Source organism: Labrus mixtus, chromosome 20, assembly GCF_963584025.1.
Source record: "Labrus mixtus chromosome 20, fLabMix1.1, whole genome shotgun sequence".
In the NCBI taxonomy this organism is placed as follows: Eukaryota; Metazoa; Chordata; class Actinopteri; order Labriformes; family Labridae; genus Labrus; species Labrus mixtus.
The window spans coordinates 16696948-16720313 of record NC_083631.1 but is presented as its reverse complement, the minus strand read 5'-3'; the positions used below and the strand labels follow the sequence as shown (position 1 = coordinate 16720313).

Here is a 23366-nt window from a genome sequence, read left to right as displayed (position 1 = left end):
TTAATGTTTGCTGCAGGAGCCAACATTTGAAATAACTGAGGTAAAAAGGTTAAGTGAGGTTCATTGTTATCCTTGGAAATAGGTGCGTATTTGAGAGTGTATGTTTTGCACACTGTGTATTTCATCTTTTGTATAATTATAAAAGAATAAGTGCTTCATTTGATTAAATACACCTGTATTCATTCACTTCACTGTTTCTTTATTTATGTTGTTGTATTTTTAGACCTGTCTTGTTTTCTCTCACATGCAGTCCATGGAAATTTACTGTATGATGACTGTAATCAATTCACTTTAAAAATATTGAAAAAAGAGTTACTGTCTGAAGTTATCGTTGACATGGTTGGTGTTAACACTGTTTGCTTGATTGTGAAGAAAAATCCAAAATTCATAAAAACAACACAGATAAACACAAAAAGATCAATTAGAAATACACTAAATAAGAGGTGGATTTCTTTGGTGCTTAAAGATGTAAATTGTGGAGAAATTAGGCCTTTATTAATAATTACAGCAATAATACACCAATAAAAAAATACTCAGCCATTCCAGTATTTAATGAGACAACATTAAACATAGCATCAGTGTATGATGGGCAAAAAAAAAATTGGGCTCATGATACAAGACAGGCTCCCATTAGTACTGGTATCTCAATACTTATCAATGTGATCAGTATTCTTAGTTGCAGCTCAGCTTTTAACCTTACTCATATGCTGTTAAGTAGTTCAATGGTTCCCAACCTAAAGTTCAGGACCCTCAAAAGATCCACAAGATAAACCTTTGCGGTCCTTACATGATTAATACGAGAAATATTCATAAAAATATATAACATAAAAATATGCTAACTTTGCGTTCAAAGGAGTTATATTCATTTTGTCTTTCTAAAATGTTTACTTTTTCTCACTCAGGGCCTCAGAATGTTTTCAATTAACTTATAAGAGAAGTTTAAATGGGGAATCACATCATCGGACATCATGTGACATGGAGTTCAAACCAGAAACTTCTTTTTATGTATTGGCTGTGAGATATAATTTACATGTTTGTCATTTTTCATATAAGACGTAATTTGTTACACATTAATGTTCAGACAGATGTGGAGTAAAACTCATTACAATAACTGCCTCTTAAATGAAGCAGACTTGTATGAAGATGAATCAAAATGATATTGTGATACTCAAATATAATACTTTCTACTACTGTAAGGATGGAGCAGTGATGTTTTACATTTATAACCACCAGAAGTTGCTCAGATATCAAAACATCACCTTGTGTTTCGGATTTCTTGTGTTTGTTTTTATTTTCCGAGAACAGGAAAGTGGTTTGAACTTGAACATGTCACAGTCAGTGAATGCACCATTAGCCTCTCGCTCACCACACCACAACAAAAGTGTGTGTGTGTGTTTGTGTGTGTGTATATGGTAATTGACCAAACATATGAACACTTTCCCACCTGTTTGCCTCCCTTCTTGCAGAGGCCACCCTCCCTTAAATATAAGGGGATTACTCCGCAGGCTGATGGCAGCACACATTCCCAGAGAACAGAAAAGGAACAGCTGAGCGGGACCAAAATAGCTAAATAAACTTGGCAGTCTGCAAATGCGGCGGGCCCTCACAGAGCGAAATGCTCCCCTTAATTAGTGTTTTCATGTTTTTATATCCAAATTTACCTCACAGATAATCCATTCTCATTTCATTAGCAACTTTGTTAATGCCCTTAGTGGAATTTATCCCCCCCGATGCCCTCTGCCCGGAACTGTTTGTCTTTCCGATCTCTTTGCAGTCAGATGGTCAAAGACGAGTCACTCCTTTGCTCTTTACCAACGTTAACATGGATAAGACAGAAGCTCGTTTGACTAAGAGGCCGTCCTGACACCTAGACCTGACCCAAGCTGTCAGGCCTCCACTTGACCTTCAACCCGGGGTCACCTGTGTATCACCACCTTGTTGCAAGAATGAAATATTTCTCAGCAACTTGTCCTGCCCCTCCTTAGTCTGGTCCCACATGTTTCAGTACCTTTTTATAATGAACTAATAAAGACAAAAAAACAAAACATTAGTATGCAAATGAAGGGAAACATTATATCATTCAGCATTTAAAATCACACGAAGAATTTGTGTATACAGAAGAAAATTACTATTTGTTTTTGTTTTTTTAACCAGAAATTACTTAGGAATAAAAGCCCCAAAAATGTTTTTGCATTTAAAAAAGGAAAGTTAGTATGATGCATAGACCAGCCTTGTTTTATTTGAGGCTTTAACATTCAAATCTTCATTGTTTCTAGTTATAAAACGTATGATTGTGTTTTTAAGAAGCCTTAATATTGGATCCATTGCTGTTAGGATACTGACTGGCAGCAGATATGATGAACTTATTTCTACATTTAATGAATCATGATTCCTCAATTATACGAATGAGCTGTTACATGTGAAACTTTTCACAGGTGTGTCAGCTGTTGCCGGTCACTGACCTTTCAACGCGGTTGTAAAATAACAGAATGGTCTCATCACAATGTGTTTACACGCTGCTATCCCGACGGAGTGTTTCCATCCAGATGTGTGTGCATTTCTGGGGGCCTTTGCTGTAACGTGATACGTATTGGCACGCTCCTCTGAAGCCATCCATCATTTTTAAGGTGACTGGTATGTCTGTCTGTAGGATCCGGAATGTGAAGAAGCTGCCGGGTTGTTTTCTTTAGATGAAGACCACCATAAAGAAGCGCAGTGACAGGAGAGATGCCTTACACTCGTTTGGGTTTCATTACCTGTCAGCCTCAGGTAACCCTGCTTTGGTATTCAAGCTCATTTAATATGCATGAAATTAATTGTCATATATTTAAATTTGAGAACTAAATAAGTTAGAGTCACCTTTTGCTTTTTCCACTCTGGTGACAGTCAACATGGAGGAGACATGGCAGCTGAGTGATCGACTTCATTTCAAAGCTTGTAACATTTACACACTGGCGCTTTATTATTATTATTGTTTTTGCCTCTAAAGCAGTTGTCTCATTAACACAGACTCACAGATAATAAGGACATTTCAGACAGACGTGTTGTAATGATCCAGTTGAATGAACTATTAAAGTCGGTTGTGCATTTTTTATAGACATGCTTTCATAAATATTTTTCTGCCTAAGCAAAATTTTACAACCATATAATAAATCAAAAGTTTCATTTATTGGAAAGTCCTTTTTTTGCACACAGTTAATAGTTATTTTTCACTCTGCAGTTGTATTTCTTTCCATCATATTTATAGCCTACTGTTGTATTCTAAATTAGTAGCCTTCTGTTGTTTAATATTACAATTTTTTACATGCTTTTCTTTATTTATTTTTCTAAAGAAACGGGACCTGAGTATTATATTTCGGTTAATGTTACTAATATGCTAAGGCAAGACAACAAACCTCCTTGAATCAGTCCAGCCCAGAATCCATAAACTGTGCCAGCAGCGCCCTCTGCTGTTAACATCCCCCAGTTACAATCTCTGAATAAATCAAGTTTTTCACAGTAACATAAACGGCAAGTTTGGCTTTACTTTGCACACATTTCTCTTCAAGTCCCACAACATTTAGTATATATTCAACGACATCTTCAAGGATTCTACTCAACAAAATCCTACCTTTAAAAAACCCCATTTCTTTTAATGTTACCTATTAAACCACATGTTTTCATGCATCAGTTTATCTTCACCTTTGGCTGCAACAACAAATGAATGATGATATATTTAAGTCAATGGCTGTACTTTATTTTCCATGCAGTCAATAATATATAATACATCAGACAGCCTTCATACACTATAGGGTGTGATTTATAAATGCCTAACATGTGAATACATAACTGCTCAAATTTTTTTAAATATATCTTTAAAGCAAGTGCACAGGTTTCAACGTAACGATGAAAAACACATGAATTTTAAGCTTAATACTGCTTCAAAGGGCCTTTTCGTACCACTGATGATTTAGCATATTGCCGCACATGTGAATACACTGCTCAGGAAATAGTATGTGTTTACAATGAAATGAGAAAAAGGGCAAAAACAGGGACAAGGCATCATGAAGGACATGATGCCGTGCCAACGTAGGAAAAGCTTGTGTGCAAATTAATGATGGCTTCATTCCATTTAGCTGCTTGAGTTTCTGGATTTGGTGCGTGCTAGTTCTCTCGACACCATCGCAGCTTACTGTGACAAGTAATCAAGTAAATAGAATAGAGACATTGTTAACATTATTGTGATATTCATCAGAATGCTGTGAATAAAAAGCCTATCAGAACACTGTTTCTGGTCCAAAAGGTTAGTGATCCCCATCCCATCTTGTTCCGTGGACACTTTAAGACCACCATGTTTCAGGAAATCACAACTTTCTAAAAACAAATCTAACAAAAACATGATTTAAACATATAATCTAAAACATTTAGCATATTAGCAGAGATTTCTGGCTCTAAATATGTTGTCATGGTAACAGAATAATTTACACTTTAGGTTCAGTTCCTTTTTTTTTTAACACACATTGTAACTTCCTCTTGAAATGTCTCTAAACTGTGTGGTTATTTTTTCACCCCAGGTCGATGAGATCTTCTTCACCGTGCTCCTCCTCCTTCGCTTGTCGACTCCTCAGCCACTCCTCTCTCGCTCTCTTCACCTCCTGCCCGTAATAGTCATGAAGTTTGCTGAACTCCTCAAGAGGATCGAAGCCCACCAAAGGCCATTCTCCGTACAAAGGTGCCGGTCCATTAAGTGGTGTGACGTGAGCGTTTCTCCTGTGCCACAGTTTAGGGGACTTTTTAGTGACCACCTTAGAGGGTCCTGAAGGTGCATTTAAAACCATGCCGGCACTGAAGCTTCTTCCCTCTCTGACCTCTGCTGCTGAGCCCTGCACAGGGAGGAAGAGCTGGGACTGTTTGAGGCCACTGACGGATGAGCTGTGATGGGAGTCACCAGAGCCTTGTTGCTGTTTAGCTTCTGCACATGGAAAACAGGAAGAACTCATTATTACCAGTATATATCATTATTAATAAAGCTCCTTTGGCAAAGGTCTAGTTGGGAAAAAATGAATCAATCAAAACAATTGTAAAGTAAAGCAACAACAACAACAACAAAAAGAGCTCCTGTATGGAGAAAGAAACACATTACAGCAACTTTGCCAACAAGGAAGTATGACTGATACCAACAAATAAAAGGATATGGGCAAACTTGCCTTCAAATAAATTTATTTTAAGAAAATAATAATAATAAAATGGTCTGTTGGCATAACAGTTTTGCTCATTTTCCACTTACATTTGAATTTTCTCTATATTTAGAGTTTTTTTTCAGGCCCAAATTTGTTGGCTTCCTCTCGGTAGGAAACAACCCCGTGATGCGAGGTGGATTTACCTTCAGCCAGAGTAGCCGTTTCCCCTTTTTAGTTTCTTCATGCTACAACGCACTAAGCAGTCTTCTTTTTTTAATGCACATATAGTTGTACCAATCTTCTCACTTTGTTCTCTACTGTAACTTTTTTTTTTAGAAAGTAACAGTAATGAAAATGAGTAAAATAAAATGCAGCCAGTAGTATTCAAGACTAGAAGCACTATACAAGAATTGCCATTATTCATTTCAATCTGAATTAACTAATTAAAAACTTCTCACAGGAGCTTTAATTAAAAGGCACCAACGCCCTCAGTGTTTATTAACAGGAGCATGCCCCACCTTCATACTGCACTCGCAGGTCTCTCAGCAGCAGGGAGAGGTAACAGTGACTGGCTGAGAGCAAAGCTTTCACCCAGCTCTCCAGAATCTGTCGATCACCTGCAGAAAATCTGTACGTTTTCAGACCTTCAAACACCAGGGAGAAGGCAAACTGTCCCTCAGACTCAGAGGGCCTCACTGAACACCCCTCCAGAACAATGACACCCAGCAGGTGTCTGTCAGCCGGGCGCTCCTGGTAGAAAAGCAGGTTTGCCTTTAGGACAAACCAGCGGCGATGGTAGGTTGCAGTTCTCTCTTTCTATGGAGAAAGATGTCAAAGTAAAGCATGATTATGGTATTAGTACATACCTGTGCATTATGTTAATTCATGTTGTGTACATGTTTTCTTCAACCCGACCTTTTTGTAGAGATATCCCTCCTTATCCACTGGAGAGGTGCACGAGAGATAATGTGTCAAAATCTTCTCATGGAGCTTCATCCCAACACCTGCAGCAGAGAAACGGCTTTAACATTCGAAAACTACTCTGAAAAAAAAAAAAAACATCTCAAAACTGAAGCAGATTTAGAAGATTTCCAAGAAAACTTGGAAAACTGAAAATAAAAGTTCACCTTTCATTTCAGTTTATTTCAGTGTATGATTGAAATCCTTAAGGCTTGAGAGCAGCAGACAGTCCATCATACCTTTAACACACCTGATATAATCCCTCATGTGCCGTATATATGAACAATTTTGAGATGCTTGTCGTTAAACTACAACACAGGTATCTTGAAGACAGACAGATAGATAGATAGATAGATAGATAGATGTTTTGACTTGCTGTATATTGACTCAGACAGACAGAAGGGACAGAATAGGAAAGAGTGACTCAGACTTACCTCTGCCAATGCTGAATGCCCCGCAGGGTCACTTCACTCTCCCACACAGTCTTTACATTATTTACATCTACAGATATTGTTCTCCTGCTCCGTAGTGTTCCTAAACATAAAGCCAATTGCTCTCTATCAGTTTGATGCATCCAGAACCAGACAATCTTTGAAAGTATAGTTTCAGGTTACTAACACTGGTTCTCCCACGGGTACAACAGGACGAGTGTTGAAATATAAATAACTCGACCCACTTCCTTGTAACAAAATCCTGACACATTATATTCTCTCTCCCTTACGCCTGCGTCTACCTTACGCTCCTGGATTGGCCCATACCAGTAGTGGAAACCAACCTCTCTGACAAGAGCTGCTACCTGGAAGTGAGATGCTCAATGTTGAAGGGGAGTTTGAGGTCTGAAGTATATTTGCCTCAGCTCTTTCACTTCTGCAGTTGAGTTACTAATTTAAATTTACAGCTGTTAATCTTATTTTAATCTAATAGGGTTCAGAGACGATTTCCTTTGGTAGAGCGGTTGCACAAGTTAAAAAAATACAACTAATTGTTGCTTGTTGACGGTCGGGAGTCTCAACTTATCGTCTCTGTTGTGTGGCTCCTTCTTTTCCTCTATTATTTTTGTAACTATAAAAAAAAGGGAAGAAAGACTTTGACCTTTTTAGTATGTAATTCCTTTGATGCTGAACTATTTTGGACACACACTTATCCTTTAAATCCTTATGGACCTCAAAGAATTCAAAATCTAAAAAGAGTCCAAGATTAAAATGTGGGGTCAGTACACCATGTCTTCACAGTTAGAATCAAGTGTCAAAATAATCCTAAGAGCCAAAAGGGTTTCTTTCAAATAGCCTCACACGATTAAAGAGTTTATTAATTTAAGAAAGATGTCAGGCTGACTTTGTTTGTTAGATTTAGTTACTTTGGGATTTATTTTAATCATTAAACATGTTAAATTGAGTGTCCGTTTTTTGTATTAAAAGCACTCCTTTAGCACCTACGCTTGACATCTGACATGCCCTCCTCACCAGAAGGGGGCGGTAATAAGTCGTACCATGTTTACCAACCGCTATAGAAAACATGAAAATGAAGTAGAAACCAAAGAAGAAGAAACAAACGCGAACGTCGCTTGAATTACTTTCACCAGGTTTGACCACATTTACTACCTAAATAACGGTTTACTGCCTCGTTTACTTGTTTTCACACCGAAAGATGACACAAGTTATGTAACTCTAGATATATAAACATTAGCTCTGGCCCTGTGCAAACATACTCGCTTTGCATGTGTGCACGACTTAAAGCTGGAGGCTAACATTTTAGCCACCGAGCTAACATGAGTCCTGTTATAACCGCGCGTATTTACACTGTGACAAGAATCTGTTCTTTGAAAGTGTAATAAAAACGACTCACCACGGCTGCGTTTGTGTAATCAAATAGCCTCTGTCTCGCCTTCTGCAGCACCATGCCGAAGAGGAAAGTAACATTTGAGGACGGGAACGGGGAGATCGACCTGGATGACGACCTCCCAAACAAAAAGGTAGCACAGTCCCGGTAACGTCATTGCCTATAATTATCACACAATTCATTTATCACAGGTATAATCATTCAAATGAGCCGTTACACAACACAAAAAGTCCAAGAAATACTGTAAATAAGACTAAGGCTAACATTATTATGTATGCATGGCAGGGGCGTGTCAATGCTTTTTGACTGAGGTGGCCCATCTGTGGCGCGAACCTTTTGCAGAGGTGGCATCGAGTTTGTGTGCACAAGCATACGAATGATTAGCGTTTCCTATGTATTTCTAAACTTTAAAAAGTGACACAATAGAGATGCAACATAAAGGTATTCTTAGCTTAACTCTAGCTACTGAAAAAGAAGAGGAATAACAAAAGTCACAATTCAAAGTACTATACTTATAATAATTTATATTAATAGTAAATACTTAAAAAATTGCGAGGAACTGTCTAAATGTCCGAAAATACATTTAATAGCAACATTTTTTGCACATAAATGATGGACTCTTTCCTCTCCTATGCATGTGTGGAATACAATTTTCCATAAAGTTTTCCACAATTAATCGGGAAAAGGGGGCTTCATTTAAAAGTAAAATAAACTACTAGCAGCCTTTTGAACCACAGCCAAAAAAGTTGATTTGAACCACCATTGACAATTTAAAAAGCCAATCATTGTTTAGGATTTCTTGGATGGCCAGCTAGATTTCAACACCTACACCCACCAAATACATAGGCTGCTATGAAGCTACATCATTCATCATTGAAATTGTATTAATGACAAGGAAATAAGTCAAAACTATAATGAGAAGAGATTCTTGTATTACCTTTCCTAGTAGATAATGTTATTCATAATGTTTCCTGTCTTTCATTAACTTTTGCACTAGACTTGCGAGGCTGTGAGTGGACCAGGCTCCAGGTTTAATGTCAAACATTCCCTTGACAGTGATGAAGAGGACGAAGGGGACGACACAAAGAGCAGCAAATATGATGTTCTTGCCAGTGATGATGTTGAAGGTATGTTTAATCACTTCAGCTGTAGCTATCGTGGGGTAATTGGTTTTTAATTACTTTATTGTGCCATATAATTAAGTACACATTTTAGAACATGTTTATATTTTACAAACAACTCTTTAATTTCTCTTCAGTGTTTTTCAATAATACAATTTTGAATAAAATAAAGAAGCAAACTTCACAAAAACTGTTTTCTTTGTGTGAATTTAGTTCATTTCTGGTTCATCCAAGTGCCACAAGGTTGGAAAGATGATGTTTTGTGTATGGAGTATTTGTAAATATCTCACCCCTGACCATACTAACTGTTTTCAGGCCAAGAGGGAGCAACAATTGACTTTGACGAGGGAGTTTCTATTACACCGTTCAACCTGGATGAGGAGATGCAGGAAGGGTACTTTGACTCCGAGGGAAACTATTTCGTCAAAAAGGAAGAACAGATTAGAGACAACTGGCTTGACAACATTGACTGGGTAATTGCATTTTCAGGACTTTTGCTTCATGTTAAGAAACTAAACAAGCAGTGTGCAGTAATACGAGTTACTTCTTCCAGGTTAAAGTAAAGGAACAGCCTTTCCAAAAAAAGAAGAAAGGCCTCGGTGCCAAACGGACACGCAGAGTTGGTGATGAAGATGAGGCTGAGGAGGAGAAAAAGAGAGAAGAGCAGCAGGTGGACAAAGAAAATGAAGAGGACGAAGAGGCAGAGCCTGCTGAGGACCCGCTGGCGTCTTACACACAGCACCAGCTCACTGAAGCTGTGGTGGAACTGATGCATCCTGGGGAGACGGTCGCTGCTGCTCTCCGACGGCTAGGAGGCCTTAAAGGACGGAAAAAGGGGAAGCTGAGGGAAGAGAGTGAACCCACAGAGGAGACTAAAAGGGATGCAGAGAAGCTCGACAGACTCACTGCTCTAGCTGACAGATTGGTGGGATCTGGGATGTTTGAGATCTACCAGCAGACTTATGAGAAACTGGCTTATTTGATGAAGAGCATGAGCAGCAAGCAACCAGCTGTTAGGCAAAGAGCCAGCGGAGATGATGATGAAGAAGGTGATGAACTTGACATGTTTGCAGATAAATTTGACGAGACACTTGGAAACTCGGAGGATAAACAGGAGGAAGAAGACAAAATAGGTGATTACAGTTTACTTGAATAACTTTCATTTCAATATCACAAATGATCTTTTGTTTAATCAAGTTTTGTCTCCTCAGTGACTGATGAAATATTGTGGGAGTACAGATGGGAAAATGTGGACAATTCGGAAGTTTACGGCCCCTTCACCAGTCAGCAGATGCAGGTGATGTCTTATCCCAATTTCTAATAGAAAAGTAGAACTTTAGTTTCTGGGTGATGTTGTTAACCAGTGGGCTTCTCGAAGATATTCTTTATTTGTTACATTGACTTTACATTATGACTGGTAAATACGTTACTTATCATGCAAAAAGGCAGAGGAACCAGCTACAAATTTTTGTCTTTGTTTTCGATGAATTCTTCTGGTTTTGTAGGAAAGTGTAAAAATGATATGAACAAACTTGGAGGTAAATTCATGCAACATCAGGGCGACACCTGATGGTGGCAGCAGATTTTATTGATTGGGTGAAAAAAACGTATATTGCCTTTTTTTAATTAAACGCTGCAACAACAAATCCATTAGTTGGCAAATATTCAATTAATCCAAAAACTATTTTGTTAATCGATTAATTATTTTGAGTTTGATTAAAAGTCAATAACAGTAATGTTACAGCCTGCCGCAGTCTGTTGCTGTAAACTGAGCCACACTCCATTACAGAGCGCTTTGTACACTCCAAAGACTGAAGATATAGATCCTAAATGAATTCCTTGTTTGTCTGATTCACACAACATTCTCTGCAGGTACATACACACACACATCCGCTAAATGATCGCTGTGTTGTGTATTATTACTATTATTATTATTATTATTATTATTATTGGAATGGCAGCAATGTGTAAGCCTGTAGTGAACAAATATAGATGATGTGATACATTATTAAGATTCGGATCCGGATTTGTTAGTTTTTGATTTTTCAAAGTTATAATGAGTCAAAGTTTAAGTGACATTAACCTTTTTTTTCTTTTGATGACGTATGTATGGAACAAATTAACAAATCCCATTATGTTGTTTGCTGCATTCTATGGCTGCAGGTTGGGTCCACCTTTAACCTAAATCTGGACAGGTGGGTTATAATCTTCTTATTGTCTGTTTTGCAGGATTGGGTGGATGATGGCTATTTTAGCAGTGGTGTTTACTGCAGGAGGAAGGACCAGGAGGGATCTCAGTTCTACAACTCCAAGAGACTAGACTTTGAACTCTACACATGATTCATGTCAAGCAGTGGCAAAATCACAACCTTCACTCTCAGCAATAAAGTTGCCCTTCAATCTTTTCATTCATTGACTTCAAAGGGTGTACAATTCATCATTTTAACTGGGGCTTTGTTTTCTGTACATTGCTTTTAAATAAATAACTCATATATGTGGTATTGTTGTCAACCATTTGTTTTCCTGAGAACCAAATCACGTGTGTTTGTTTTCAGACTCAGATCACTGATTTAACTGTGATCATTTGGTGAACTTTCCATAGCCTTTCCATTTGCCATGCTAACTTCACTACGGCATAATTGGGATAATTATATTAGTTTGAATATTTTTCAGTTAAGCAGGTACATCAGAAAAATTCAATTTTGTCAGGGAATTACATTTTAAGATGTTCAGGACAAAATTAGACTGCACACATGTTAATATAATAATATTCAAAAGTAGTACTAGTATCACTTGAAAGTGGATATAAAATATCCACTTCTAATGGGATCACTAATATTACTACCTAGATTATTTATTTTTTTAAATCGGATGAAATGCAGATGTGTTGTTTTTAGGCTACAGGCTGTAAAATACACAAACTTTTATGCAAAATGTTCAGTGTGTGGAAAAGAATGGCTGATTAATCTTAAAAAATAATTGATTCTCAGATCTGATATGCTCAAAGAAGCGTTTTTACTATAATTTCAGCGCCGTCATTTAGGAATTAATTGTGTATTACGATTCTAGGTCACCCGGGGACATAACAGAAGACCGTCAATTTTACAAACCATTTGGCTTTTCCCATTGGCTGCTCATCATCGTCGACGCCTCAAAATCGCATCTGATTGGTCAAGATTTCAACTGGGGCCTGCCGGGCGGAAAAATAACTCGTGCTGTGATTGGTTGATCCGTATGTCTGGTTGTTGGACTCGTAAAAAAACGGATACATCTCCGAGTCGCTGCTGCTGTTTAGGGCGCCGTCCGTCCGGCATGTCTTGTTTACGGTGAGGTTGGAATACTACGCTGTGGTTCAGCTAACCGTGTCAGGTATGTTATTTCGCTTTTATAACAATATGCGGCTAAATTACAAGATTGGGGATGTGTCCAGCTGCCCCGCATTAAACGCACTAAAGGTTAGAGGAGATGACAGCTCCCGGGCCACGGCTATTGCCTGGTTCAGAAACTGTATGTTGCACACCAATATCACCGTTATAGACCAAACCGTGCCGACGGGAGTTGCAATAAAACTCAGCTTAGGTATGACTCAAAATGTTTAGCTCGTATGTTTTTATGATAGTTAACGTAGATATAACAGAGACAGATAATCTAAAAAAGAAACCGCATCACCACAAATGTGAAAGTTTTTAAATGAGGCAGTGTTCGTTCCAGTAAGTAGACGTTGTTCGTTTTTTGATCTAACCGCCGCTTTGGTTTGATTGATAACGTTCACTGAAATGGTTTTGTTTTTAATTTGCTTTGTGGTTTGTTTCTACTCTCAGAAAAGCTAAACTAAGTTCGGCGGGTTTTATCAAGAAGCAAACCTTTTCGTTAACGTGTGAAGTGCCAACGACAATGACTGGCAAAGACAGAGCCCAAATTCAAAACACAGGTGTTATTTTTACCCAAACCTCAGTGCTGCTGCAAAGTGCCTTATTCATTTTCACAAGATATTCCTTTTAAAATACAGATTATAACTCTCTTTTGCACAATCCATTCTTAAAACATGTTCTAGTGTTACAAAACTGAATGCAAGTAAATGTAAATAAAGGCTATTACTTTATCTTTACTTATTTATTCTTGTTTTTCTTTCCTTTTTAACCACTTTATTAAATCTCTAAGTTGATCTCTGTGATGTTTAAAAAGCCAGAACAAATCGAGATGACTTAATTTGTTGTCTATAGAAAAAAAAATTTAGAAAAATATTTAGTCAAACACTGACACAATACGATTCATTGAAAAGGCCCCATGTACTGTTAAAAGCAGTGATCACAATCCTTCACTATTTCTCTTGTTTTATTTATAAATCCATCCACTGCATTGTAACGATTTGATGGGTTCATTAAAATAATTATAATTCGTTGCAGCCCCTACTTGTTTTATGTCAATGTTATTTTTCCATTTTAGATTAAACCCGTCTCCCAGAGACCAGAGAAGTAAGTGGAGCCCCATGTTGAGACCTATTTTGATTTTGTTTCTTGTTGATATGATACCCGGCATGTTTTCTTTCTTCCACTTATGTTATTTACAGAGGGACAAGGAAGAGAAAGAGACAGAGCAAAGGGATGTTGACTTGTTCCTCTGACCCGCTCCCCCAGATAGTTTGTCCAATGGATGAAGATGCTATTCCCCCAAACAGTTTTTTTAGTACACCTCCCCACAGTGAACCTCCACCACCTCTCCTCCCCCTTTCCTCCATCACTCCCAGGTATAGTTGCCCTTGCACCTTTTTAGTTTCTTTTGCTGTAGCTGTATTTCCCTTTCCTTGCTGTTTTACACATTTTTCATCTTGATAGACTTTATGATTTAAGACTTATAAGAATTAGGACTTAACCAATGACGGAGTATACCTGATTATCATGCATTTGGAGTGTCTTTGAGGAGACATATGAGGAGGAAAGCAGCAAAAACCTCTTCATCTGAATTTAAAAGTCTGTTACTTTTGTTTTTGAAGTAAGAGTTTCCAGTAGCAGGTGTCAGGTCACATGAGCTGTTTGTAACTTAATGGCAAACCAAATAACACATTGATCTTGTTGGGTTTGTGAGCTATCATCAGCTGGTTTCTGCATTCATCCAAATATTATTTATCAGATAAAAGAAGCCTAAGACCTTACACAGATACATCTTTTACTGGTTGAGTCATTTTCTTTAGTTGGACTTTCATCCATGTTAATAATAATATATCAGCTTACTGACCTTGGGATTCTGGACATTTGGTGTTTTTAAAACAAAGCTTGTGAAAAATAATGCATGGGGATGTTTACTGCTATAACTGCAGTTTTTGTTAGTTTCATTTGTAATCAAGATTCAGGCACAAAAAAAAATAGACTCAATCAGGCAGTACACAATAGGAAAAGAGTTTCAATCAGAGCCCCAAAATAAGGGACATTCTGATTACAGACATTTGCATTGTGCAGACTTGCGATGTCTTCTTCTCACAGTGCATTTGAAACAAACAATGCTGACTTCTGGATGAATTGACTGTTGTTTTTTTAAACTCAGCAGCTGTGCAAATGATGGAATATCAGGACACAGAAGGAGTTGTCGTATTCAAGCACAAAGCCCTAATAAGCAGAGCAATACAGGCAGTGAATCAACGCAGAGACCATCAAGAGACAATCCGTCACCCTCAAAGAGACAGAGGGACACAGGCAGCATGGTAGGAGTTTCACCTAAATGTTGTTCAGATACTCGCAAACAAACGACAAAATGCTGATGCAGAGCTTGTGTGTATTTCTAATTTGCAGGTACAAGTGCCCCACTCTGAGCAGCCAAGAGCTGAAAGCACACATGAACATGAGAAACAAAAAGAGGTCAGTTTGTTCTTTTATCTTGTCATGCTGGATCCTCATATTTCTCGGTGTCTCTTTCAGTCTCTCAGTCCCTACGTTACAGCCTGTCTGCATGCACTTAATAGTAATGTCCTTGTCTTACAGCTTTCGGTGTCTAATCTGTTGCAGGAGCTTTACTGTAGGTCTGTGTATGTCAGCATTTGAGATCTGTACAGTGTACGGGTGTGAGGGTTAATTGAGCGACTTAATCCTCCTTCACGGTCTGCTGCGTCCACGCAGAAAGACAGTCGTGTGTCTAATGTGACTCACAAACGTGAGGGTCACAGACGTTACAGTGTCTGTACATCTTAATTAATGACTTTTTCTCTTGTCTAGTCAAAATGAGGAGATGAGCTAATACCAGTGTTAAGGAACAAACACCAATGAATTACTATTAAATAAAGTAATATGGCAGTTATTGGTATGAAGAGAACCTCTAAAAACTCTTTAGTGTTTGATAATAAATGAGACACCTTTAGTAAATAGAAAACCAAAGCTTTGTTTACAGAACTGATATGCAATCAGAATATTAACCAAAACATGACATGAACAAGCAAGAGATAGCAGAGGTGTTAGAGTGACTTAGACAGAACATGAAGAGAGTGAAACACCCTTAAGTGTGCAGGGTCTTGTTTGCAGGGGAAGTTGCTCTTCATCCACACATGTTTGTATTTTCCCTGCAGATTGTCTTCAGTGTTGTAGTATGTCATTCTGTGGATTTTGGGTGTAAGACACCAGACAGGTTTCCATGTGAACAGACAAAGTGTTATCAGTGCTCAGTCAATCATGATTATTATTCCTCAACCTTCTCTAAAAGAATGTCTTTCTCTTTTTTTATTTTTTAGGAAGGGTGTGACTTCAGTTTTACAGCGGAGCAGAACAACATGTAAGTGTTTGAGCTAATATGTCTCAGCTTGTGGTGCTTGATACTCATGAAGTGGGTCAGTTGGAAGCATAAATGTTCAGATTTGTATTTAATTGAGAGAACAGCTCAAACAGGCCCTCAGTTTCTACTTGTGTACTTTGTCAGGTATTGTTTTTTGTAAGGTAACTAATATAGTAAAAGGCAGGTTAATTTAAAGAGTACCATTCATACATAGAGCATTTCAAAGTGCTTTACACGGTTACATGCAGAACATTCAGAATATTATTAAGTAAAAATAAGACATTAGCTTCAGTCTCCTCTCACTTAAGTTTACATTTGGAAGTCATAATTTAACTTAGTGTTTAGAATTCCTCTAAATTATTTTGTCATGGGTCCCAGATCCTGGAGTCTCGGACTCCATACTGATTAGTTTCTGGAACTTTTCTCTTAATTGGTCCCAGACCCTGAATTTGGTGCAGATACTTAATTTCAATAATTTTCCTTTTCTAATTCTAGTCCTATCAGAATGAAACAATATATCCTTAAGTTTCCTTTCTCTTTAATTATATCCCAGAATACTTTTCACTTTGGTCCCTGATCCTGTAGTCACAGACTCCTACAGATGCAATTTTTAATCTCTGTTTATTTTTTATCTCTGATTATGTAAAAACTTTAAATACAAAGCAGATTCAAACATAATTTTGATTCCACAGTAAATAAATATTCATTAAATTAAAATAATTAAGTAATGAAGAGAGTATCAATTACAAAGTATGGTTCACTTAAAAAGAAGCGTTTGAATTAAAGCGCTGTCATGTCTCTGATCAAATGAGCATTATAACATTGTTTGTGCTTGTCTTTTGTTTTTAAAGTCTCATTTCACTCTCTTGTTTTCATCATAGGCAGTCAACGGACCAAGGGAGTTCACAGAATAAACCAAATGTCCCTGCTGCAGGAACTATAGAAGAGCAGTTTGCTGATAGTACCATACAGAACCATGCCACCACTGAACCTGCCATGGACACGTGTGGTGGACTGTCAGTTGGACACAGTGTTGAAAATGCGTCTGTCCCAAAAGGATGGGTGATTGGCCCCTTGATTCAGTCATTCAAGTCAAAGATGGCCAGTTTCACAGAGATCGTCATGAGTCCTGTGAAACTCTTCCGAGCTAATAGTCCTCCCCCCTCCACAGACCATCCAGAAAAGTTTGATGAGTGTGAGCTACAGCCTTGTGGGACATCTGATGGGGATCTCTCAAAGCAGAATGACATTTTTCGTGTACTCCCACAAAGAGAGAATGGGAATCAGGACGTTGTTGAAGGGGAAGATGCACAAAACACAGAAACTGTAAAATATTCTAAAAGATTATCATTTGAAGTGGAGTGGTCCACAAGGCCTGAACTGCAAGTTGAATGTTTAATGACTGAGAAAGAAAGAGACTTCCCTGACCCTGTGCCTTTGCAACACAGTCCCTTACCCCACTTTATGTCTGAGGAAGTTTCAGATTCTGTAATTCTACAACCCTCTTTCCGTGGAAGTGCCTCACACGATACAGCGGTGGAGATAACCACATCTGTGGAGGACCAGAAGGACAACCTAGCTGTCCGACGGAAACCACAGCCAAGGAAACGTACAGGAAGAAGAATTGCCTCTAAGCCTGTAGCATCTGAAGTCAGAAAGGAGACTCACTCAGAGGTTATCAATGAGCAGCTTTCTCACATTAATTTAGTAAAATCAAATGATGACAAGTCCCCGTCATTATCTTCTTCAGGCTCTTATTCTCAGCCTGACAAGGACTCTCCTCACCTTAACGGGGAAGACAACGACGACAGAAAAATAGAAAGTTGCGGTCTAGTTCGTCCTACCATCCGAAAAAATATAAATGACTGTGCCAAAGGACGGACTTTGAAGCCTACTTTGGAAACTCTGCAGCTGAAGTCTACGCTTGAACCTGAAACCACTTCAGCTGCAGATCTGGGGAGAGGGAAGAGAGAGCGGAAACCAAATTTGAATTACCAGGACTTTAAGAGAAAAAGAACGACTGCGGATACAAAGGCTCCCAAAACACAAGAGTTATCGACTGTGGCTCCGGACGGTGGCATGCTGACAGGGGTTCTATCACCAAGAACGGAAGGTGATTGTACAAATAACTGTGTGGATATTGAAGCTACCCTAAAGCCAGCTAGAAAAAGACCCGCTGTTACAACAAGAGCAAATTCAAAAGGGAAAGGTGCACAAGAAATACTTGCTGCAATAAATGAAGAAGTGCTAAATGTACAGAGTAAAAATTCCCCTGATGCGATGATGGATTGTTCAGTGGATACAAGTGGTGTGGCAAAAAACATCCAGAAGGGCATAAAAAGAAAGACGACCTCCTGTGGTTTAAGCAAAAGACTGAAGACAACTACAGATCTTTGTAAATCTGATAGAAACACAGATAATAGAATGGATCTTGAAACAACTGTTGCTATCACCCAACCCAAGCAGGACCTTCTGTCAGAAGTCCTTTTCCGTCCTGATATAAAGCAGCTCCAGAGCCCGAGCAGGAGCAGGCTTATAAAAAAGAAACCACTAAAAAGGAAATCACCAAACCAAGCGGGTTCAACCACAGAATCAGATGGCACAACAGATTCTACCTCATCTTTAACACTTTTAGCGACGCCGTTAGAACTCACACCCACAGATTTGAATGCCTCTCAGAAGGAAGAGAGCAGGAAAATGGAGCCTTACAAGCCGTCCAAGAGACCAAATAAAGGTTTAAGAAGTGCTGTTAAATCATCTGGGTCTGCTGGGAATGGTGAGTCAAAGCAATGTATCCAAAATGTTCGTTTGACAACCAAAGAGAACCATTGTGAGGAAAGCAAAGCTAAAATGGCAGTGGACCCGGTGTATTTTGAAATGACACCTTCAGAAAGTTCACTTCAACCCGTTTCTGCGCCTCCCCAAAATCAGTTGGACTGTTATGTAAAATTAGATTATATTGTCGAGCCTGTTGTGGATGAAAAAGAAAAGAGATCTACTGTGGCAGATGAAGTTTTTCCCACAGATGCTGAAGCCAGTTTCAGCAGCAACACCATCCTCTCTAGTCTAAGGTCTACAGCAAGAGGGGTTACCTTCAGGCCCAGGAGAGCAGATAAGAAAAGGACAAGGTGTAGGGTTTTCCAGAGTAGAAAACAAAAAGGTGCAGAGGTGACCAGCTCGATCACTATGGAAGACGCAGACCTGGCTACACGCTCATCAGAGAGCAGCCCCTCAAGGAGCCTGTTACGCAGCTACTCCTGCCCAGAGATCCCTTCTATCCGTCACCATGACACGACCTGGACCTCAGCTCTGAATTCGCCTCATTACAGGAGGATTTACACACCACACCAGCATCAGTCCTCACAATCGCCCTTTGTCCATCACTCCCACAAATCCCTGCGGAGGGCTCGTCGACACACGGTCTGCAGTCTAGAAGTGGAGAGGGAGATCGCCCCTCTCTGCCTCCGTAAGGAGGTGTACCCATCCAGAAGATCTGTCCCGTACGACTCCTCCACCCAGCACCTGTCTCCAAGTCTTGCACATTCTCCCTCCACTTCCCTCACAGCACTTGCATCATATTTCCTCTCAAGCCCCCTGGCTTTCCTCTCCAAGAAGTCAGACAGCAGAGGAGCTGCAGTCAGCCCAAGCACTTCCTCCCATGCTTCCTCTCCTTCGTCCTCTTTGATTTACCCGCAGAGCCCCTTCACATGGCGCCTCCCGGGATTCCTCCAAAGAACTGATTCCTCCAGTGCTACCATGGACTCTAGTAGCAGGTAAAATCTATAAAACTATGTTTCATGATAGTACCAAGTGTTCAGCACATTATTGATTCTAACTCTTGGTTTCTCTGCAGTGGGAATCCCATGGAGTGTGAAATTGAGAGAAGAGGACAGAGTGAAGAAGAGGATGACGGTGAAGACACAAGCTCATCCAGTCAGGAGTTTGAAGATGTAGCACTGAGGGAGGAAAAGGCTTTCTCTGATTCTGAAATCAAGGTATGCATTATTTCCCTTTTTTGGGGGACTGTTTATGCCAAATGTCCTCTAACAGACATGACACCAGCATGTCATTAGTGTGTTTTATGTGTTTGTCCTGATATCGACCTTATTTCCAGTTTAGTAAGTCATATTGGATGACTTTAAACCTAGTCTATTACAACAGTCACAGTTACATCCAATAATTATTTGAGTTTTGTTGAAACTATTTACTATTTATTTTGGTCAAATGCACAACATTTGTAAAGTATTTAAAAGTCATTAAATATTAACTATCAATCAGTGTTTAGTGCAAGAAATCAAACAGTGGTGACATATTAAGTACCACTTGATATTTTGGCTCATAAAAATCATAATTGCACTTCAGCAACTCTGCTGTGCTTTGTTTCTCTTTGCTTTCTTTTCTGCAGACATTCTTTACCAGAACATTTGATGTTAATCTTGGAGCGAGTTGTCATCGTCCTGTTATTAGTTCTACTTATTTTTCCCTGACATCACTTTACTTTTGTCACAACTCCATTGTGGAATGCTTTCAAAAGGATACTATTTTTTTCCTTATCGCAGATGGTGCAGAAACTTGAGGAACGAGGGAAGGTGTCATCTATAAGAATTCGGAAAACGTTACCCAAACCTCAGAACAACCTGACACCCATGGGCCTGCCCAAACCCATCAGGTAAGTACCCTGTTGACATGAGTGGGTGTCTGTGTAATCTGTAGATCAAGGGTTCTGTATGTGTGACAGAAACATCCAAACTCGAAGATGCACACATTAACGTGTTTGGTACTTTTAACCAGTAGCTTAGCTGTGGGTCAGTCACATGTTTTAGCTTCATTTCAGCCTCATTGTGGACCTCAGCAATTCTACCACACTTTCTTAGATACCCATAAGTAACATGAGTAAGTTCAGGTACACAAAGAGAAGGGGAATTCTGCACGGGTTCCTCAGTTGAAAAATTAAGCACTTTTTTTTTTTTTATCCATAATTTTCAATCCTTAATTAAACGTTATTCAAGTTAATGGTGAATAGTTACAAGTTCAAAGGGCAATCTTAAGCAACAGTTTTCTAGCTGGTATTGAAATGTCAGGGTCCTTCAGATCTATATGGGTGCAGCCTTGTTGTTAAAGAACTTCTCTTCTGACTCTAAATATTGACGCTGTAGTTTGATGAGTGTGATTGACTTGATGTCCAATAATCAGTGTAAACTTTGATACAGTCCTTTTAAAATTCCTCTATCACGATTGAAAGTAGGACAGATTGTACTGGGTCACAATCTGTCCCTTCATTGAAAACTATCGAGCGTTAATGTATGTCAATGTCAACATGTTTGTTTACTATTGAACACTCTTTGATCAATAATCAGGCAGATTATTACAGCATGTGGTTTTTTATGTATGTTCAAACAGGCTGAAAAAGAAGGAGTTTAGTTTGGAGGAAATTTACACCAATAAGAATTTCAGCAAACCACCTGAAAGGTAAGGTCAACATTACACTATTGATCTTCAATGTATGTTGAACGACGCACATAAACACAAAGACACGCTTGTGCATCATAAAGGTTAACAAATAATTTGTAATGTTTCTCTTTGTAAAAAGTATTACCATTTTCTCCAGATGTCAGGAGCTCCTTTTTTTGTTCCTCATGCGTTGCACGTGTGATAATTGTCGGGTTACTTAATTCAGTCACTTTTCCAGTTTCAACACAGTTGATTCTGAAAACGTGCTTAAAATAAGTGTGCAGTTTGGAGGTGAAACAGCTCAAGCTTCACTTTCCACACACTGTCACATGTTTGACCAGAGGGTGGCACTAAAGGAATGATCATTTTATTAAGCCAATCAGCTGCAGTACTGAAGGATTCTGCGGCCTGGTGCATCAACTCTCAGTTCAAATTTAGCCTTTGTATAATATATTTATTACTTGGTTATTAGTTGGATTTTTGCATTTCTAAAATAATAATGTTTGCACCACAGAGGTTTATCTAGGTAACCACTTCACCATAAGAAGACGTGCCCCATGAGGAGGTGTAAATAATGACATTTCATGCAACTATACTGGGAGGTCAAACAGCAGTTATCTTATGACAGTGTTTAGTTGCATTTCTTGCATACTATTTAGCTTTACAGGAATCCGGTAGAGATCTAATTTATTAATTCAATTATATCACCTTTTAGCAGGACAATGGAACTCTTTCTTTAATCGATGACTTGCATCGTCTCTTTGTTATGACCTTACTTCTAAACTAGTTAGTTTATGCACCAAGTACTTACACATAGCTGGTAACTTCCTATGTTCACCTATTGATCTGGATTCATCATTTGTCTTTTAGCCGCCTGGAGACTATATTTGAGATGCCTCTCAATCGCCGAAATGGCTCCGAGTCCTTGTTCGGCCAGAGGCGTTTCAAACGATTTTTGGAGTTTCTGGAGGTAGGAGAGACCAGGAGACCAAAGAAGCCTCTTGTTGGTGTTGTAAAGTCCGGTAACTCATCCTCCAGGACTCGACGAGGGGGCTTCCCTAAAGACGAACCGTCCTTCAGCGTGCAGGATGTGGACTCGCTTCTCTGTGCCAAGCTCGATCAGCTGAATTTGTGGTTGATGCACGATCAGGAAGACAGCTGACAGACTTCTATTCAAAGTTTGAATAATGGCTGCCATTAAAGAACACAGTGCAAGAGATGATGCTGTTCATATGACTTTTTCTAACAGTTTTTCCAACATGAAGATTCTTACGAGTCTTCCAGCTCTTTTTTTTTATTTTTATATGCACAATCAGTGTATAATGTCTGTGTTGTGGTGACAAGTAATTATTGAAGAAATTAATTCTCAGTCTGTAGCTGGCAAGTTGAAGAAACACATAGCACCAAACATGTATTTCCTCATTGGTTGTAAACATAGTTATTCAATGCATTATACAGTGACTCTTTTTGTTACTGTTGCTGCCCATTTCAACTGGCCTCTTTCTCTCTGCCATACGTGAAACTGACGTGAAATAGATACTCAACGTTGATTTTACACCTCTACAATCAAACTCTGTTTATCGCTATAAATCTCAGACGTTCCCAGCATGTTAGAAATCTAACTTTCTCTCTGGTTGATTTGTCTTTTCAAGGATGATAATTCAGACTACAGATTTTTCTTTCTCTTTTGCACTCTCATCTGAAAGAAAGCATTACATGATGCAAGTAGTAGTGACCTCGCATCATCATTTTAAGTTATTTTAAAAGGCAGCTATTTTCTATTGAATGCAGACTGGAACTAGTAAAAAACAGACAAACAAAAAGCCGTAGAGAGATTTGTATCCGCTGCAACTGATTTCAAAACCACGTTTTTGTCCAAGGACTCATTTTGCTGAGCTCAGGGCAGACCCTGTTTTATCTGTCATTTATTTGTGTCATCGCTGAGGTGGTGTTTTGTTGTATAGATTTTATCTTTGAAACAATTCAGCACTCCACAGAGCATTTAAAATCAAGAGTGGAGATTCCTAGATTCCACGCTGGTTGTCTCTGGGTTATTTTGTGGTGTCTCTCTTTATATGAT

At 38.8% G+C, this 23366-nt stretch overlaps 3 protein-coding genes across 4 annotated transcripts; 2 read left to right on the top strand and 1 right to left on the bottom strand.

The window, feature by feature from the left end:
- Positions 1-3714: 3714 nt before the first annotated feature.
- pheta2 (PH domain containing endocytic trafficking adaptor 2) lies at positions 3715-8079 on the bottom strand. Of its 2 annotated transcripts, none has more exons than XM_061065813.1 (4): positions 7965-8079; positions 6075-6163; positions 5678-5975; positions 3715-4951 (listed from the first exon to the last, which is right to left on the bottom strand). In XM_061065813.1, the coding sequence occupies exons 2-4, from the start codon at positions 6153-6155 to the stop codon at positions 4545-4547; spliced, it is 786 nt and encodes a 261-aa protein (XP_060921796.1). In that variant the 5' UTR covers positions 6156-6163; positions 7965-8079; the 3' UTR covers positions 3715-4544. The 2 variants fall into 2 exon arrangements, with proteins under 2 accessions (XP_060921796.1, XP_060921795.1); XM_061065812.1 differs by lacking the exon at positions 7965-8079 and adding an exon at positions 6554-6965.
- On the top strand, positions 7578-11578 carry cd2bp2 (CD2 (cytoplasmic tail) binding protein 2). The gene is made up of 7 exons (XM_061065811.1): positions 7578-7701; positions 8013-8091; positions 8956-9085; positions 9395-9552; positions 9633-10212; positions 10291-10376; positions 11309-11578. The coding sequence occupies exons 2-7, from the start codon at positions 8017-8019 to the stop codon at positions 11417-11419; spliced, it is 1140 nt and encodes a 379-aa protein (XP_060921794.1). The 5' UTR covers positions 7578-7701; positions 8013-8016; the 3' UTR covers positions 11420-11578.
- An 801-nt stretch (positions 11579-12379) lies between these two features.
- prr14 (proline rich 14) lies at positions 12380-22506 on the top strand. Its single transcript, XM_061027113.1, has 10 exons — positions 12380-12448; positions 13650-13826; positions 14621-14777; positions 14866-14931; positions 15795-15835; positions 16717-19608; positions 19689-19830; positions 20395-20504; positions 21236-21304; positions 22157-22506. Exons 2-10 carry the CDS (start codon positions 13684-13686, stop codon positions 22446-22448), a joined length of 3912 nt encoding a protein of 1303 aa, XP_060883096.1. The 5' UTR covers positions 12380-12448; positions 13650-13683; the 3' UTR covers positions 22449-22506.
- Positions 22507-23366: the final 860 nt, after the last annotated feature.